The following is a 20,122-nucleotide window of genomic DNA, read 5'->3' as shown; positions in this document are numbered from 1 at the left end:
TAGCTCTTATTGCAGGACTTTGACTGTGGGAAATCCCCTCCCCAGTCAATCTATTGTGGGTATTGAACATTAATATTGGACTGTACAGCCTTACTTATAGAACATTCCAACCTTGTTTAGCTTTATCTAGTCTAAATATGGCATTTTTCCACTTTGTATCCGTTTGATCAGTTTCAATGGGGGACATATATTTTGAAGGCGACCTGCAAATTCCACTGTTGTGGCTCATCCTTATTGTGGCTATAGTTTCACACTGAGAGACACAGAGTGGTTGTTGTGTTTTAGCGGAGAATAATAAACAAACAACTATCAGCGGCCGTGTACACACTACATGCTGTCAATGGTCAGGTAAGACCAATGAAACATAAATTAACTTACTTATATTATCGATCATAAGAAAGCTCAGTGAATATTTGACTAACTTGTGAGTGTGTCAGTCTGCCGAGATATGGGTCCACGGCCCTGGGACTGTAGCCGGGTAGCGTCTCTACCGAGAGCGGGGATTATATGAGAAGCTCTCTGGTGTAAATATTTTCGTAGTGGATGGAGAAATTCATGTAGACTGGATTTACATGGTCTCGCTGCACGTTGGCAAACTATCTTACTAATTAGCTAACTGGACAGTGCACAATGCTAACGTTGTCGAAATGGGACCTCATCATAAAGATGAGCTGCCAAGGCTGTTGCTTCACTCTCCAAGTTAGTTATCTGCAAATATACAGTCACTGATTATCTGTGGAGAACAGCTGACAAACAGTCCTTCCTGGATCTGAGAGGGGGTGTGGGGGGGGTGGAAGTGGTAAACCCGTCACATGACAGTCAGCCGAGACCGACACAGATGCCGTGTTCACGTACTAGTCGGAACTCGGAAATGTCAGACTTGCTAACTGGTTGCGATATTCACGCATGTCGGACATTTCCGAGTTTCCTATTTACGACTAGCACGTGAACGCGGAAAGAGACAAGGAGAGAGAGCTATTTCGGTTTGGAAAAGTTGAATATTTGCAGAAAGAGTCGTGTAATCGGTTAAGGAAGGAAGGAGGTTTGGAGGGAAAGAGAGAGGTTGAAAAGGCCGAGGGAGGCAGAGGATAGGTTTGAATCTGTTGAAGGTAGCAATAACATGTCGAGGATGATTGGTGTCAAGTTCAAACAAAGTGAGGAGCTCGAAGCTCGAGCCCTGCATTGATGGACATGGTTTTGGTAAAGATAAGTTTGGTCCATTGAAAGTGAGATTTTTGAAGAGGGTGGAACCAGGCCTTTTGGCTGATCCATGGGTGGGTTCAGGTTGGGTGGAAAAGATGGTCGGTGCTGTTGAGTCGGTGAAGGTAACCCGAAGTGGACATGTGATGTTTGTGTTTCTTCAGATCAGAGGGAGCGGGCGCTCTGTGCGACGCTACTTGGGGAAAGACTTGTATCTTGCTTTGTGCTTAGGTACAGGGCACCATTTGAAGGGAGTGATTTTTGGGGTAGTGTTAAGTGTGGAGGCATAGCCGCAGGAAGTAGGGGTGCTGAGGGGGCTTCAGCACCCCTGAAAAATCAGAATATTGAGAGAGAGGGAGAGATACATATTTTTTCACAGAAGAAGTGCACTGGGCATTTACTAGTATTAGTGGACTGATATAGGCATCTGTAGCGCGGGCAAACAATTTTTTCCAGCATCTCCGCTTTGGCAAAAAAGGTATTTGTATAATTAAGAACAGTATATTTCAGGATACCGTAGTTGGAATTGTTGCCCTGTCCCTTTCTCTGCGATTGTCATTCTAATGGAATCAAGAAAAAAACAACCTGTCCTCAAACATTTACATCAAAAGGTGCAAAGTTATGGGCAAAGACAAAAAAACAAATGAAATTAATTAAATAACATGAAAAACAACCACTTTTTGTGCAGTATTAATTTAGCATCCTTCCAAACCACTTAATATAAATGTACATTACTCTGTTGTACATAGCCTGGTCATCTAGGTTTGTACCTGTAGACTTTCCATCACTATGAAGAAAAACAATGCACAATACAGTAATTGAGTACATTGAGACATCAAGTGGTTTGTGATGATGAAATATGATGATGTGGCTCAGTTGGTAGAGCATGGCACTTGCAATGCTAGGGTTGTGGGTTCGTTTTCCATGGGGACCAGTACGAAAATGTATGCACTTACTACTGTAAGTTGCTCTGGATAAGAGCGTCTACTAAAATGGAAAAGGAATGAAATAGACCATTTCCGTTTTCACAGAAATAAGTTGCATTTGCAAAGTATTTCAAGAAACTGGAAAACATACAGTACCAGTAAAAAGTTTGGACACACTTACTCATTCTAAGGTTTTTCTTTATATTTACTATTTTCTACATTGTAGAATAATAGTGAAGACATCAAAACTATGAAATAACACATGTGGAATCATGTAGTAACCAAAAAAGTGTTAAACAAATCAAAATATATTTCATATTTGAGATTCTTCAAAGTAGTCACCCTTTGCCATGATGACAGCTTTGCACACTCTTGGCATTTTGATGTCTTCACTATTATTCTACAATGTAGAAATAGTAAAAATAAAGAAAAACCCTTGAATGAGTAGGTGTCCAAACTTTTGACTGGTACTGTATATCAAGCAAATATTTTTATACTGCACAAGTATTATCAAATTAACTGTTTTGTACAGATAATAATCGGACTCAAGTTACAAATGCTGTTAAGCAATTAAATATATTTAGTTAAAATTTGTTCACAAAAGTAGTGCACTGGGCCTTTACTTGTCCTGTATTAGCGGACTGATATAGATGTCTTCAGCGCGGGCTATAATTTTTTTCTGCATCCCCCCCTCCCCATCAGCAAAATAATCGCTGCACCCCCACCCACAAACTATTTCCTGCGGCTGTGTTTGAAGGTGGAGCAATTTAAGTTGAAGATTCCTGGTGTTTGTGCGGTGAGGGTGCTGGGAGGGGGGATGCAGGAAAAAAATTATTGCCTGCGCTGAAGACATCTATATCGGTCCGCTAATACAGGACTAGTAAAGGCCCAGTGCACTACTTTTGTGAACAATTTTAAACTAAAGTAATGTTAGGATTTACAAGTTATGCTGTTAAAGCTTTTGTGCCGAATACACTGCAGTGTTATAGGTGTCGCAGAAGTGTATACAAAATGGTGTCGTCTGCGTAGAGGTGGATCTGAGAGTCACCAGCAGCAAGAGCGACATCATTGATATACACAGAGAAAAGAGTCGGCCCAAGAATTGAACCCTGTGGCACCCCCATAGAGACTGCCATAGGTCCAGACAACAGGCCCTCCGATTTGACACATTTAACTCTATCTGAGAAGTAGTTGGTGAACCAGGCGAGGCAGTCATTTGAGAAACCAAGGCTATTTAGTCTGCCAATAAGAATGCAGTGGTTGACAGTCGAAAGCCTTGGCCAGGTCAATGAAAACGGCTGCACAGTACTGTCTATTATCGATCGCGGTTATAATATCGTTTAGGACCTTGAGCGTGGCTGAAGTGCACCCATGACCAGCTCGGAAACCGGATTGCATAGCGGAGAAGGTACGGTGGGATTCGAAATGGTCGGTGATCTGTTTGTTGACTTGGCTTTCAAAAACTTTTGAAAGGCAGGGCAGGATGGATATGGGTCTGTAACAGTTTGGATCTAGGGGATGACCGCGGCAGCTTTCCAATCTCTGGGGATCTCAGACGTTACGAAAGAGAGGTTGAACAGGCTAGTAATAGGGGTTGCGACAATTTCGGCGGCTAGTTTTAGAAAGAAAGGGTCCAGATTGTCTAGCCCAGATGATTTGTAGGGGTCCAGATTTTGCAGCTCTTTTAGAACATCAGCTGTCTGGATTTGTGTGAAGGAGAAGCGGGGGGGGCATGGGCAAGTTGCAGCGGAGGGTGCAGAGCTGGTGGCCGGGGTAGTGGTAGCCAGGTGGAAAGCATGGCCAGCCGTAGCAAAATGCTTGTTGAAATTCTCGATTATTGTAGATTTATCGGTGGTGATAGTGTTTCCTAGCCTCAGTGCAGTGGGCAGCTGGGAGGAAGTGCTCTTATTTTCCATGGACTTTACAGTGTCCCAAAACTTTTTGGAGTTAAAATTTGTTGTTTGTGTTCATTTATAATGGTGTATGTTTACCCCCCAACACCGCTTTCCATAAATTTCGATAGCAGACCCTCATGTCAAATTGAGTCAAAAGCTGTTTTGAAATCAACAAAGCATGAAAATACTTTGATTTTGTTTGTTTGTTTGTCAATAAGGGTGTTCAGGGTGAATACGTAGTCTGTCGTACGGTAATTTGGTAAAAAGCCAATTTGACATTTGAGGAAATGTAGGCGTCTGCTGTTAATGATAATGCAGAGGATTTTCCCAAGGTTCTCTCTCTCTCATTCATCACTCACTCACTGTCTCTTTCTCTCTGTGTGTGTGTGTGTGTGTGTGTGTGTGTGTGTGTGTGTGTGTAGGATGAGTGGGAAGCAGTGTCTGGAGGGTCAGGTGTACTCTGTGCCGCTGATCCAGTCAGATCTGAGGAGGGAGGAGGCTGTTCACCAGATAGCAGACGCCCTGCACTACCTAGAGACCATCTCTACTGACATCTTTACCAGGTACACACACACAGAGATAGAGGAGTATAAGTTGTCCAATAAGAGCATGTGCTACATGTGTTGTTTGGTAGCTAAGATCCTCCTGATTTATTCCTTACATATTGGGCGATTCCACGCCAGCGGGACTGGAAAATATTTTTGTTCTGGGAATTCTCACACAGAAACTTCATTGGCAGGAAGGATGTTTAACATGCTTTTTACATTTTTTGTATCACAAACCATTTTTTAGAAAATCATGATGAAAGTGGCCATTTTAGGCCCTTTTCAAGCTCTCCCTGACCGAGTCTGTAATACCTACATGTTTCAAGCAGACCACCATAGTCCCTGTGCCCAAGTACGCCAAGGTAACCTGCCTAAATGACTACCGCCCCATAACACTCACATCTGTAGCCATGAAGTGCTTTGAAAGGCTGGTCATGGCTCACATCAACACCCACTCCAATTTGCATACCACCCTAACAGATCCACAGATGACGCAATCTCAATTGCACTCCACACTGCCCTTTCCCACCTGGATAAAAGGAACACCTACAGTGGGGGAAAAAAAGTATTTAGTCAGCCACCAATTGTGAAAGTTCTCCCACTTAAAAAGATGAGAGAGGCCTGTAATTTTCATCATAGGTACACGTCAACTATGACAGACAAATTGAGAAAAGAAATTCCAGAAAATCACATTGTAGGATTTTTAATGAATTTATTTGCAAATTATGGTGGAAAATAAGTATTTGGTCACCTACAAACAAGCAAGATTTCTGGCTCTCACAGACCTGTAACTTCTTCTTTAAGAGGCTCCTCCGTCCTCCACTTGTTACCTGTATTAATGGCACCTGTTTGAACTTGTTATCAGTATAAAAGACACCTGTCCACAACCTCAAACAGTCACACTCCAAACTCCACTATGGCCAAGACCAAAGAGCTGTCAAAGGACACCAGAAACAAAATTGCAGACCTGCACCAGGCTGGGAAGACTGAATCTGCAATAGGTAAGCAGCTTGGTTTGAAGAAATCAACTGTGGGAGCAATTATTAGGAAATGGAAGACATACAAGACCACTGATAATCTCCCTCGATCTGGGGCTCCACGCAAGATCTCACCCCGTGGGGTCAAAATGATCACAAGAACGATGAGCAAAAATCCCAGAACCACACGGGGGGACCTAGTGAATGACCTGCAGAGAGCTGGGACCAAAGTAACAAAGCCTACCATCAGTAACACACTACGCCGCCAAGGACTCAAATCCTGCAGTGCAAGACGTGTCCCCCTGCTTAAGCCAGTACATGTCCAGGCCCGTCTGAAGTTTGCTAGAGTGCATTTGGATGATCCAGAAGAGGATTGGGAGAATGTCATATGGTCAGATGAAACCAAAATATACGTTTTTGGTAAAAACTCAACTTGTCGTGTTTGGAGGACAAAGAATGCTGAGTTGCATCCAAAGAACACCATACATACTGTGAAGCATGGGGGTGGAAACATCATGCTTTGGGGCTGTTTTTCTGCAAAAGGACCAGGACGACTGATCCCTGTAAAGGAAAGAATGAATGGGGCCATGTATCATGATATTTTGAGTGAAAACCTCCTTCCATCAGCAAGGGCATTGAAGATGAAACGTGGCTGGGTCTTTCAGCATGACAAAGATCCCAAACACACCGCCCGGGCAACGAAGGAGTGGCTTCGTAAGAAGCATTTCAAGGTCCTGGAGTGGCCTAGCCAGTCTCCAGATCTCAACCCCATAGAAAATCTTTGGAGGGAGTTGAAAGTCCGTGTTGCCCAGCGACAGCCCCAAAACATCACTGCTCTAGAGGAGATCTGCATGGAGGAATGGGCCAAAATACCAGCAACAGTGTGTGAAAACCTTGTGAAGACTTACAGAAAACGTTTGACCTGTGTCATTGCCAACAAAGGGTATATAACAAAGTATTGAAAAACTTTTGTTATTGACCAAATACTTATTTTCCACCATAATTTGCAAATAAAATCATTAAAAATCCTACAATGTTTTTTTCTGGAATTTCTTTTCTCATTTTGTCTGTCATAGTTGACGTGTACTTATGATGAAAATTACAGCCCTCTCATCTTTTTAAGTGGGAGAACTTGCAAAATTGGTGGCTGACTAAATACTTTTTTTCCCCACTGTATGTGAGAATGCTGTTCATTGACTACAGCTCAGCGTTCAACACCATAGTGCCCACAAAGCTCATCACTAAGCTAAGAACCCTGGGACTGAACACCTCCCTCTGCAACTGGATCCTGGATTTCCTGACTGGCCACCCCCTAGTGGTAAGGGTAGGTAACAACACATCCGCCACGCTGATCCTCAAAACGGGGGACCCCTCAGGGGTGTGTGCTTAGTCCCCTCCTGTACTCCTTGTTCACCCACGACTGCGTGGCCAAGCACGACTCCAACACCATCATTAAGGTTGCTGACGACACAACAGTGGTAGGCCTGATCACTGACAACGATGAGACAGACTATCGGGAGGAGGACAGAGATATGGCAGTGTGGTGCCAGGACAACAACCTCTCCCTCAACGGGAGCAAGACAAAGAAGCTGATTGTGGACTACAGGAAAAGGATGGCCGAACACACCCCCATTCACATCGATGGGGCTGTAGTGGAGCTGGTCGAGAGCTTCAAGTTCCTTGGTGTCCACATCACCAACAAACTATCATGGTCCAAACACACGAAGACAGTCGTAAAGAGGGCACGACAACGCCTATTCCCCCTTAGGAGACTGAAAAGATTTGGCATGGGTCCCCAGATCCTCAATGTTCTACAGCTGCACCATCGAGAGCATCCTGACCGGTTGCATCACCGCCTGGTATGGCAACTGCTCGGCATCCGACAGTAAGGCGCTACAAAGGGTAGTGCGTATGGCCCAGTACATCACTGGGGCCAATCTTCCTGCCATCCAGGACCTCTGTACAAGGCGGTGTCAGAGGAAGGCCCAAAAAATTGTCAAAGACTCCAGCCACCCTAGTCATAGACTGTTCTCTCTGCTACCGCACGGCAAGCGATACCAGAGCGCCAAGTCTAGGTCCAAAAGGCTCCTTAACAGCTTCTATCCCCAAGCCATAAAACTGCTGAACAATTAATCCAAAAAATTCGATCTTTTTTATTTTACACTGCTGTTACTCACTGTTCTTCATCTACACATAGTCACTTTACTCCTACCTATATGTACATATTACCTCAGTTACCTCGACTAACCTGCACTCCCGCACATTGACTCGGTACCGGTACCCCCTGTATATAGCCTCGTTATTGTTATTTTATTGTGTTAATTTTTTTACTTTTAGTTTATTTAGTAAATATTTTCTTAACTGCATGGTTGGTTAAGGGCTTGTAAGTAACCTGTTGTGTTCGGCGCATGTGACAAATACATTTGAGTTGATTTTGATTAGAATGACACATTTAAATACTTTATCAGCAATTTTTTCTGTACATTGAGCCCTCTTAATGAACCTGGTACCTTTATACACATGGTTTGGGAATGCCCTCTGGTATCTGTATTCTGGGATGAAGTAGCTTCTAACTTATCCACTCTGTCAGAAAATATTCCTGCATCTCCTTTTGATTTCTCTGTACTTCATTTATATGTCAGAAGCGCATTCTTCTTGCTGGCCTAACTGCTGCAAAAAAATATATTGCAGTACGTTGGAAGCCTCCACACTCACTTTCTATCCGTCAATGGATCCTCACTTTTTTGGATGTAATTGATATGGAGCATTTTACCGCTCTCATTCATTGAGCTAAAGAAGACACTTTGAACCAATGGCTTCTTGCCACTGAAACACTTGTGATGTGTTGCTTTGATTTGTTATTTGTTATTTTGAACCATGTATGTTCATTTAATTTGATCCCTTAGGTCCTCGGGTGGGGTGGGATTGGGGAGGGGGGTGTAACTTCATTTTGTATGTGTATATTCATATTTGCTGAATAAACATTTGATCACAAAATATATATATATTTTATTATCAGAACACACGCACACACCCACACATTTACACTTTGAGTTTCCCCTGGTGTGTGTGTAGGGTGTCTGAGAGTGTAGAGCGGAATCGCTTGCAGCTGCAGAGTGTGACAGATCGGATCAAGCTGGCCCAGGCCCGCGTCGACAAGATCAAAGGCAGCAAGAAGGCCACCAAGGTAACACGCTTCACACACAGAGTTTCAGATCTCTGCAAAACAGATTACTCACAATACTTTCAAGTTCTACGAGATGTTGGTTTGTGTGTGTGTGTGTGTGTGTGTGTGTGTGTGTGTGTGTTAGGTGTTCTCCAGTGCTAAGTATCCAGCTCCAGATCGTCTCCAGGATTACTCCTCCATCTTCAGTGGAGCCACAGACCCCGCCTCCCAGACACGCCCCCGATACCGCATACAGGCCAAACTACGATCCCTTGACGACAAGGCCCTGCAGGTAACACACACACATAAATATACAATACTTTATTTGATCTTCTGTTAAACATTGCAGTACAAAGGACCTACATATTTCAGAGGTCATACAGATTGCTGGACTTTGGACACAGAAAGCACTGTCTCCTCCGCAGCTAAAGCTGCCCATGCAGCTGATATTTGTATAGTTTAAATGCACAGCTTTATAGCAGTATAGGCATAGCTGTTTAGATAAATTAAATATTACCATGCCTTTTTGGCTTTCATACACAATATACATTCTGCTCCACTCAGCCATACAGCTGTGCACAGGTATTTAACAGCTGCATAGACAAACCTGGGGTCTGAGGTGATGGGCTTTGACCTGGCTGGGAGACACCTACCACTAGTTAGGCTCTGACCTGACTTGACCTGCCTGAGGACAGACCTTTTCTGATCTGTGGACATGACATGAGAAGCTACCCTCAGGAAACTACTGTGTGTGTGCGCATGTGTGTAGTGGTGGAAAATGTACTCAATTGTCATACTTGAGTAAAAGTAAAGATACCTTAACAGAAAATGACTCAAGTTAAAGTCACCCAGTAAAATACTACTTGAGTAAAAGTCTTAAAGTATCTGGTTTTAAATGTACTTAAGTAGAGTGGTCGAAAAAGTACTAAATTGTCGTACTTAAGTAAAAGTAAATGCTATACATGAAATTCCTTACATTAAGAAAACCAGACGGCACAATGTTATTGTTTTTTTAATTTAGCATTTGAAATGTAATGAATACTTTTGGGTGTCAGGGTATTTTTACTTAGTTACTTTACACCACTGTGTGTGTGTGTGTGTGTGTGTGTGTGTGTGGGCACCTTAGCTCAGCAGTAAAGTTGTGCATTATTGATAGTGAACACCCCTGAGTTCTCCCTCGCTGCCGGAACTGAAAACTTACAGGAACAGTAGTATTTTGTGCTGTGTGAGAGAGAGGAAGAGAAAGATGTGGAAAACAGTATTTCCTGTGTGCTTCCCTGGCTCAGAGATGTATTATTTCTGAAACCTCATGTGCTGCAGAGAGAGAGAGGTAGATGAGAGAGCGCGAGTGAGGGAGAGGGAACTAGACAGAGGCTGATGACAAAAAGAGAAAGAGTGGGTGTTATTCATGTGGTTTGGAGTCTGGTTGTGTGCAGACTCCAAACCATAGGGTATTTGAATCCGTCTTTGAATCTGTATCCCTCTCTTTTGCCTGCAAGGCTGTCTCTATCGAATGCTACTACTGTAGCTCTTTATTTGTTCAAAACAGCGGTGTAGTCCCCTGTAGCTCAGTTGGTAGAGCATGGCGCTTGCAACGCCAGGGTTGTGGGTTCGTTTCCCACGGGGGGCCAGTATGAAAAATGTATGCACTCACTAACTGTAAGTCGCTCTCGATAAGAGCGTCTGCTAAATGACAAAAATGTAAATGTAAAGCAAAGCTAATGCATGTTTATGTCTGGTGGCCATTTGTGTTTTCTAAAGAAAAGTAGGTTCTTACCAGACTCATCTAATATCTGTATTTTCTTGTTTTACACCCCCTGTCTCTATATCTAGGAGAAGTTGTGTTATTACCCGGTGTGTGTGAGCAGTAAGACGCGTTCGGAGGATGAGACTGAGGAGGGGCTGGGCGGTCTGCCTCGAAACATCTCCTCTGTCAGCTCCCTGCTGCTGTTTAATACTACAGAGAACCTGTTAGTACACACACACACACACACACACACACACACACACACACACACACACACACACACACACACACACACACACACACACACACTCCTCTAACTGGTTGTGTATGTGTTTAGGTATAAGAAGTATGTGTTCCTGGACCCCCTGGCGGGGGCGGTGACTAAAACACACACCACCCTGGAGACAGAGAAGGAAGAGAAACCATTTGACGCTCCGCTATCCATAACCAAGAGAGAACAGCTGGAGAGACAGGTACACACACATCGTACATATACACTCCCACATTTGTGTTCAATAAAGAACTGGAGGTCTGAAATATTATTTCAAAGGGCCTTGCTAACAGGTTAAAGTGTGACTGTGAATTATGACACTCTCCCTTCTTCTCTCATTCCCTCTCCCTCTGTCCCCCTGTAGACAGCAGAGAGTTACTTCTATGTTCCAGACCTGGGTCAGGTCCCAGAGATAGACGTCCCCTCCTACCTACCAGACCTGCCAGGCATCGCTGACGACTTGTCCTACAGCCAAGACCTGGGGCCGGGCATCGCACCCTCTGGACCAATACACATCTTCCCTGAACTACCGACCTTCACTGGGGAGGACATGCCTGGTACACACACTCTGTTTCTGTTGTGTAGATTATACAGAAGTTTCCATGGAAATCGGTCATGTCAACTGAGGGAAATGTTTCTATTGGTTTATGTTTTGTTGTTTGTTTGTGTTACAGATTCTCAGTTCCAAGTTGCAGTCCCGCCTCCTCCCCCTCCACCCCCACCAGAGCCCACACACACCCCCACCCCTCCCCCTGGTCTTCCCCCTCCTCCACCTCCTCCCCCTCCTCCACCTGCAGACAGCCCTGCCGACCCCAGCCGCACTCGGAGCACAGGTACCACACACACACTACATACAGTGCATTCGGAAAGTATTCAGACCCCTTCACTTTTTCCACATTTTGTTACGTTACAGCCTTATTCTAAAAGGCATTCAAACAAATATTCCTAATCAATCTGAAGACAATACCCCATAATGACAAAGCAAAAACAGGTTTTTAGACATTTTTGTATTCAGTCCCTTTACTCAGTACTTTGTTGAAGCACCTTTGGCAGCCATTACATCCTCAAATCTTCTTGGGTATGACGCTACAAGCTTGGCACACCTGTATTTGGGGAGTTTCTCCCATTCTTCTCTGCAGATCCTCTCAAGCTCTTTCAGGTTGGATGGGGAGCGTCGCTGCACAGCTATTTTCAGGTCTCTCCAGAGATGTTCGATCGGGTTCAAGTCCGGGCTCTGGCTGGGCCACTCAAGGACATTGAGACTTGTCCCGAAGCCACTCCTGCGTTGTCTTGGCTGTGTGCATAGGGTCACTGTCCTGTTGGGAGGTGAACCTTTGCCCCAGTCTGAGGCCCTGAGCGCTCTGGAGCAGGTTTTCATCAAGGATCTCTCTGTACTTTGCTCCGTTCAGCTTTCCCTCGATCCTGACTAGTCTCCCAGTCCCTGCCGCTGAAAAAGATCTCCACAGCATGATGCTGCCACCACCATGCTTCATCGTAGGGATGGTGCAAGGTTTCCTCCAGACGTGACGCTTGGCATTCAGGCCAAAGAGTTCAATCTTGGTTTCATCAGACCAGAGAATCTTGTTTCTCATGGTCTGAGAGTTCTTTAGGTGCCTTTTGGCAAACTCCAAGCGGGCTGTCATGTGCCTTTTACTGAGGAATGGCTTCCGTCTGGTCACTCTACCATAAAGGCCTGATTGGTGGAGTGCTGCATAGATGGTTGTCCTTCTGGAAGGTTTTCCCATCTCCACAGAGGAACTCTGGAGCTCTGTTAGAGTGACCATCAGGTTCTTGGTCACCTCCCTGACCAAGGCCCTTCTCCCCCGATTGCTCAGTTTGGCCAGGTAGCCAGCTCTAGGAAGAGTCTGGGTGGTTCCAAACTTCTTCCATTTAAGAATGATGGAGGCCACTGTGTTCTTGGGGACCTTCAATGCTGCAGAAAGTTTTTGGTACCCTTCCCCAGATCTGTGCCTCGACACAATCCTGTCTCGAAGCTCTACGGACAATTCCTTCGACTTCATGGCTTGGATTTTGCTCTGACATGCACTGTCAACTGTGGGACCTTATATAGACAGGTGTGTGCCTTTCCAAATCATGTCCAATCAATTGAATTTACCACAGGTGGACTCCATTCAAGTTGTCGAAACGCCTCAAGGATGATCAATGGGAACAGGATGCACCTGAGCTCAATTTCGAGTCTCATAGCAAAGGGTCTGAATACTTATGTAAAATAAGGTGTGTGTGTGTGTGTGTGTGTGTGTGTGTGTGTGTGTGTATATATATATATATATATATATATATATATATATATATTATTTTATTTATTTATAAAGCTTTATTTAGCTTTGTCATTATGGGGTATAGTGTGTAGATTGATGAGGATTTTTATTTTTTAAATCAATTTTAGAATAAGGCTGTAACGTAACAAAATGTGGAAAAAGGGAAGGGGTCTGAATACTTACCGAATGCACTGTATGTAAGTATACTCACTCACACACACACACACACACACTCTCTCCTTCTCTCTAACTGTGTGTTTATGTCCAGCTCCTGTAGCGGGGGCTCCCAGCGAGGTGGTTGAATCAAACAGCCGTGCCAGTCTACTAGAGTCCATCCGCAACGCTGGAGGCATCGGCAAGGCCAAACTACGCAACATCAAAGAACGCAAGATGGAAAAGAAGAAACAGAAGGAACAGGAACAAGGTAAGATAAAAAGAGGGGGAGTGAGAGGAGAGAGGTGGTGGGGGGAGAGAGGAAGAAGAATAGAGGGAGAGAAAATAAACAGATTGTCGTTGGTTGAGTGTCTTGGTTCTCCACTTGAATAACAAGCGAGCGATCAGTCTTGAACCTGGTGACTCTTTAAGAACATGTAGCACCAACCGAGCAATGCTACAGGCCTCCAGTTCTTTAATTTACAGAGCATATTTGGGACATAGTGTTAGTGTGTGCGCAGACTCCAAACCACAGGGTTACCTAACTAGTCATAGAGAACAGCTCAGGGCTGCATGACCTTTAGATGTATAAACATCACCTTCATTAAGCACTGATTTAACTACACAATGTTTTTATCTGTAAGACATTTGCTGTTTGCGCATGTGAGGGAGCGAGAATTTGTGTGAGTGAGTCCCATCATCATTGCTGGTTCAGTTGCTGCCGGGCCACTCTAACATTTAACAGCTGGGTTCATCTGAGCAAGTCATGAAAACTTCTACAGTTGTTCACTAGCTATACTATTTATGTAGTGTGTAGCTACAGTAGATGTAACTGCTCTGGTCTCTGCTCTGGTCTCTCTCCACTGTACTAAAAAGGACATAGAAATTGAATCCATCATCTCTGCTTCACTGCTTTCTAACTGTGTTCTCCCTCCCTCTCTCCTCTCTCTCAGTGGTAGCAGCAGCCAGTGGAGGAGACTTCATGTCAGATCTCTTCAATAAGTTGGCCATGCGAAGGAAAGGTGAGAACATCTCTCTCCCCGCCTGTCTTCCCTACTTCGCTCATCTCCCCTGGGTTATTGTCGCAAAGGCTCTGATAGTGGCGTAGTAGTATTTCTGTCTTGGTGATAGTGGTGTGTGTGTTTCCTAGGTATCTCTGGTAAGGGTCCTGGAGGCGGGGACTCGGGGGAGGGCCCAGCTGGTTCTGGCAGCGCATTCGCTAGGATGTCTGACGTAATCCCGCCTCTTCCTGCCCCCCATCAGCCAACCGCTGAAGACGAGGACGACTGGGAGGCCTAACAACTGAGACTTGCCAATCAGAACCAATGGAACTCTGAGCACATCTAGCTCTAAGCCAATCAGAGAACAGAATACTGAGGCGATTCTGAGGGATGAAGCTAACGCTTGTTGAAGAGGTAATGCTGTGCTGTCAGTGGGTTGAGTTTCTTCCAGATAGACAATGGTGGCATTCCAGGTTGTAGCGTGACTTCAGTGAAGACCGGGAACGCCACTGGTTTCTTTTCAGATTATATGATTGTTTGACCATAGTGACGTGGTCCCTACGTTTTGCAATCAGCCGCACCTCCAGTGTCTGCCATGTATTTGACCCAGGTGTGTTCTATAGTTCAGTGACTCCCTCTGCTGGCTTTCTGTAGTACTGATCAGCACACTGGAACCATCAGGTACTGATCTTTACTGAGAAAATAAAAGGACAAACTATAGTAGAAAAGTCAGACCTCATCTTAGTATTGTAAAAATGTTTATTATAAAGTAATAAAAGTAACACGTAAATATTACATCATGTGTAACACCACACTAAAGTAGCAGAACTTTTAAATCAGAATGTATTTCATTCAATAAATGGCTTTTTGCATTAAAAAAAAACTGGCAGTGGAGAGTTGACTGATCTGTACTGTTGGAGAGGTGTGTGTGTGAGACAAAGAGCCTAAACCTACAGTGCCTTCAGAAAGTATTACACCCTTGACTTTGCCCACCTGTTGTTGTTACAAAGTGGTATTAAAATGGATTTAATTGTCATTTGTTGTCAACGATCTACACAAAATACTCTAATTTCAAAGTGGAAGAAAACATTTATTTACAAAAAAATACAAAAAATAAAACATATCTTAAATAGATAAGTATTCAACCCCAAGTCAATACATGTTAGAATCACTTTTGGCAGCGATTACAGCTGTGTCTTTCTGGGTAAGTCTAAGCGCTTTGTATATCTGGATTGTACAATATTTGCACATTCTTAACTTAAAAAAATTATTCAAGCTCTGTCAAGTTGGTTGTTGATCATTGCTAGACAGCCATTTTTAAGTTTTTTCAAATCAATTTAAATCAAAACTCAGGAACATTCAATGTCATCTTGCTAAGCAACTCTGGTGTATATTTGGCCTTGAGTTTTAGGTCATGGTCCTGCTGAAAGATGAATTTTTCTCCCAGTGTCTGGTGGAAAGCAGACTGAACAAGGTTTTCCTCTAGGATTTTGCCTCTGCTTAGCGCTATCCCGTTTCTTTTTATACTAAAAAACTCCCTAGTTCTTGCTGATGACAAGCATACCCATAACATGATGCAGCTAACCACCATGCTTGAAAATATGAAGAGTGGTACTCAGTGATGTGTTGTGTTTAATTTATAGAAAAGTTTGTGGTCATACGCACATCCTTAAAAACATAGGTGCTGGGCTAACAAAGAACACTAGTAAAGCGGTGAATTGGGAGCTTCAACAGTGTGCGGGCCTTCTTGTTCTTTACTTGTGTTTGATTTGCCCCAAATGTAACGCGTTGTATTCTGGACATAAAGTTAATTTTTTGGCCACATTTTTCGCAGTTTTACTGCAGGAAGCATGTTTTGGAATATTTTTATTCTGTACAGGCTTCCTTCTTTTCACTCTGTCATTTAGGTTAGTATTGTGAAGTAACTACAATGTTGTTGATCCATCCTCCGTTATCTCCCATCACAGCCATTAAACTCAGTTTTGGCCTCATGGTGAAATCCCTGAGCTGTTTCCTTCCTCTCCGGCAATTAGAAGGACGCCTGTATCTTTGTAGTGACTGGGTATATTGATACACAATCCAAAGTGTCATTAATAACTTCACCATGCTCAAAGGGATATTCAATGTGCTTTTTAAAATGTTTATCCATCTACCAATACGTGCCCTTTGCAAGGCATTGGAAAACCTCCCTGGTCTTTGTGGTTGAATCTGTGTTTGAAATTCACTGCTCGACTGAGGGACCTTACAGATAATTGTATGTGTGGGGTACAGAGACGAGGTAGTCATTAAAAAATAATGTTAAGCACTATTATTGAGTCCATGCAACTTATGTGACTTGTTAAGCAACTTTTTACTCCTGAACCTATTTAGGCTTGCCATAAAGGGGTTGAATACTTGACTCAAGACAATCTCAATTTAATCAATTTTTAATTCAGGCTATAACAACAAAATGAGGAAAAAGTCAAGGGGTGTGAATACATTCTGAAGGCACTGTACTGTATATGCTTAAACGAGTGTGTGTGTGTGTGTATATGTGCTTTTGATAAGAACATCCCTCCAATCGAAAAGAGAGAGACTCTTGTCCAATCAGAAGTCCTGGCTCCAGGCTGAGAGAGGTGAAGCAGCTTAACTTTTTTGACCTGGCCGCACTCTTTCCCCTTCAACTTCCTCTCATAGCTGCTGCTGTTGCTTTTTCTTCTCCATGAAGAACTGAGTTGGGTCAGAGAGCTCCTGCGCTCCAGGGTTGTGCTCTACAGGAGTGCGTGTGCGACTGTGTGTGTGATTACCCGTCGCAGGCCAGCGAAGGCAAGGCCGAAGCTGGTGTGTGTGCTCTGATCCAGTCGGAGTTTGGCCAGCGTTGCAGGTTGGGAGTAGCGTCGGTCACAGAACAATACATGCATAGTCTCCGCGATGACGGATCGCTCTTCCTGTGGGGAGAGGAAATTAGGTAATCCCCAGAAGATTGATTGATTAGGGATACAGATTGATTGATTAGGCCAGGGGTATACATACCTTGAGATATATACTGAACAAAAATATAAAATGCAACATGCAACAATTTCAAAGATTTTACTGAGTTACAGTTCATATAAGGAAATCAGTCAATTGAAATAAATTAATTAGGCCCTAATTTATGGATTTCACATGACTGGGAATACAGATATGCATCTGTTGGTCACAGATACCTAAAAAAAAAAAGTTAGGCGTGGATCAGAAAACCAGTCAGTATCTGGTGTGACAATCATTTGCCAAATGCAGCGCGACACATCTCCTTCCCATAGAGTTGATCAGGCTGTTGATTGTGGCCTGTGGAATGTCGTCTCACTCTTCAATGGCTGTGCAAAGATGCTGGATATTGGCGGGAACTGGAACACGCTGTCGTACACATATCCAGAGCATCCCAAACATGCTCAATGGGTGATATGGGTCTGGTGCGTATGCAGGTCTTGGAAGAACTAGGACATTTTCAGCTTCCAGGAATTGTGTACAGATCCTTGCGACATGAGGCCGTGCATTATCATGCTGAAACACAATGTGATGGCGGCGGATTAATGGCACAACAATGGGCCTCAGGATCTCTTCACGGTATCTCTGTGCATTCAAATTGCCATAAAAATGCAATTGTGTTAGTTGTCCGTAGCTTATGCCTGCCCATACCATAACCCCACCGCCACCATGGGGCAAACCGCTCGCCCACTCGATGCCATACTCGCCATACTCTGCCATCTGCCCAGTACAGTTGAAACTGGGATTTATCCTTGAAGAGCACACTTCTCCAGCGTGCCAGTGACCAACGAAGGTGAGCATTTTCCCACTGAAGTCGGTTACGACGCCGAACTGCAGTCAGGTCAAGACGATGAGCTTCCCTGAGACGGTTTCGCTGAAGTTCTTCGGTTGTGCAAATCCTCAGTTTCATCAGCTGTCCGGGTGGCTCATCTCAGACCATTGCGCAGGTGAAGAAGCCGGATGTGGAGGTCCTGGGTTGGCGTGGTTACAGGTTGTCTAAGGTCGTGAGGCTGGTTGGACGTACTGCCTCTAAAACGACGTTGGAGGCTTATAGTAGAGAAATTAACATTCAATTCTCTGGCAACAGCTCTGGTGGACATTCCTGCAGACAGCATGACAATTGCATGCTCCCTCAAAACTTTTTTGAGTGGCCTTTTGTTGTCCACAGCACAAGGTGCACCTGTGTAATGATCATGCTGTTTAAATTAGCTTATTGATATTCCACACCTGTCAGGTGGATCGATTATCTTGGCAAAGGAGAAATGCTCACTAACAGGGATATAAACAAATTTGTGCACAACATTTGAGAGAAATCAGCTTTTTGTGCTTAACGGAAAATTTCTGGGATCTTTTATTTCAGCTCATGAAACATGGGACCAACACTTTACATGTTGTGTTTATATTTTTGTTCAGTATACTGTAGATAGATATGTTAACTATAGATTAACTGAAAAGGTTTATAGGTAAGAAAGCAAAGGTAACCTGCCTAAATTACTACCGCCCCGTAGCACTCAAGTCTGTAGCCATGAAGTGCTTTGAAAGGCTGGTCATGGCTCACATCAACACCATCATCCCGGAAACCCTAGACCCAACAGATCCACAGATGATGCAATCTCAATTGCACTCCACACTGCCCTTCCCCACCTGGACAAAATAAACACCTATGTGAGAATGCTGTTCATTGACTACAGCTCAGCGTTCAACACCATAGTGCCCACAAAGCTCATCACTAAGCTTAGGACCCTGGGACTAAACACCTCCCTCTGCAACTGGATCCTGGACTTCTTGACGGGCCGCCCCCAGGTGGTAAGGCCAGGCAACAACACATCTGCCACGCTGATCCTCAATACGGGGGGCCCGTCAGGGGTGCGTGCTTAGTCCCCTCCTGTACTCCCTGTTCACCCACAACTGCGTGGCCAAGCACGACTCCAACACCATCATTAAGTTTGCTGACGACACAACAGTGGTAGGCCTGATCACCGACAACGATGAGACAGCCTATAGGGAGGAGGTCAGAGACCTGGCAGTGTGGTGCCAGGACAACAACCTCTCCCTCAAAGTGAGCAAGACAAAGGAGATGAACTACAGGAAAAGGAGGGCTGAACACGCCCCCATTCACATCGACGGGGCTGTATTGGAGTGGGTCGAGAGTTTCAAGTTCCTTGGTGTGCACATCACCAACAAACTATCATGGTCCAAACACACCAAGACAGTTGTGAAGAGGGCACGACAACACCTTTTCCCCCTCAGGAGACTGAAAAGATTTGGCATGGGTCCCCAGATCCTCAAAAAGTTCTACAGCTGCACCATCGAGAGCATCCTGACCGTTTGCATCACTGCCTGGTATGGCAACTGCTCGGCATCCGGCCATAAGGCGCTACAGAGGGTAGTGCGTACGGCCCAGTCCATCACTGGGGCCAAGCTTCCTGCCATCCAGGACCTATATACTAGGCAGTGTCAGGGGAAGGCCCAAAAAACTGTCAAAGACTCCAGTCACCCAAGTCAGTCTGTTCTCTCTGCTACCGCATGGCAAGCGGTACCAGTACCCCCTGTATATAGCCTCGGGATTGTTATTTTATTGTGTTACTTTTTATTTTTACTTTAGTTTATTTATTAAATATTTCTTAACTCTATTTCTTGAACTGCATTGTTGGTTAAGGGCTCGTAAGTAAGCACGTATTCGGCAAATGTGACAAATAAAATGTAATTTGATAGAGAGAGTACCTATGGATTGATTGACAGCCTTCATATAGAGGTTCTCTATCACAGCCTGGCCTGGACTCCTCCCACCAGAGTGAGGCTGAAACAGAACAGAGTGTGAGTGTGACTAAGCAATAGTCACACTCAATTAATGGATGCAGGATGGACTGAGCTTTCCATTCAACCCTATGAGAAATGGAGAATGGCGAATGAATACCAGGAAATGTATGAGTGAGTGTGTTCCCTCTCACCAGGT

The 20,122-nt window shown here is 44.3% G+C and overlaps 1 protein-coding gene across 1 annotated transcript; it reads left to right on the top strand.

Moving 5' to 3' along the window:
• The first annotated feature begins 241 nt into the window (after window positions 1–241).
• On the top strand, window positions 242–15,043 carry LOC121576567 (WASH complex subunit 1-like). Its single transcript, XM_045206451.1, has 11 exons — window positions 242–348; window positions 4,444–4,584; window positions 8,619–8,730; window positions 8,855–9,001; window positions 10,543–10,679; window positions 10,794–10,929; window positions 11,092–11,284; window positions 11,402–11,560; window positions 13,275–13,430; window positions 14,113–14,181; window positions 14,310–15,043. The coding sequence occupies exons 1-11, from the start codon at window positions 332–334 to the stop codon at window positions 14,456–14,458; spliced, it is 1,416 nt and encodes a 471-aa protein (XP_045062386.1). The 5' UTR covers window positions 242–331; the 3' UTR covers window positions 14,459–15,043.
• Window positions 15,044–20,122: the final 5,079 nt, after the last annotated feature.

This window comes from Coregonus clupeaformis, chromosome 23 (assembly GCF_020615455.1).
Source record: "Coregonus clupeaformis isolate EN_2021a chromosome 23, ASM2061545v1, whole genome shotgun sequence".
NCBI classification, from domain to species: domain Eukaryota; kingdom Metazoa; phylum Chordata; class Actinopteri; order Salmoniformes; family Salmonidae; genus Coregonus; species Coregonus clupeaformis.
Note: the sequence above shows the minus strand (reverse complement) of the source record. Positions and strands in the feature narration are given on the sequence as shown.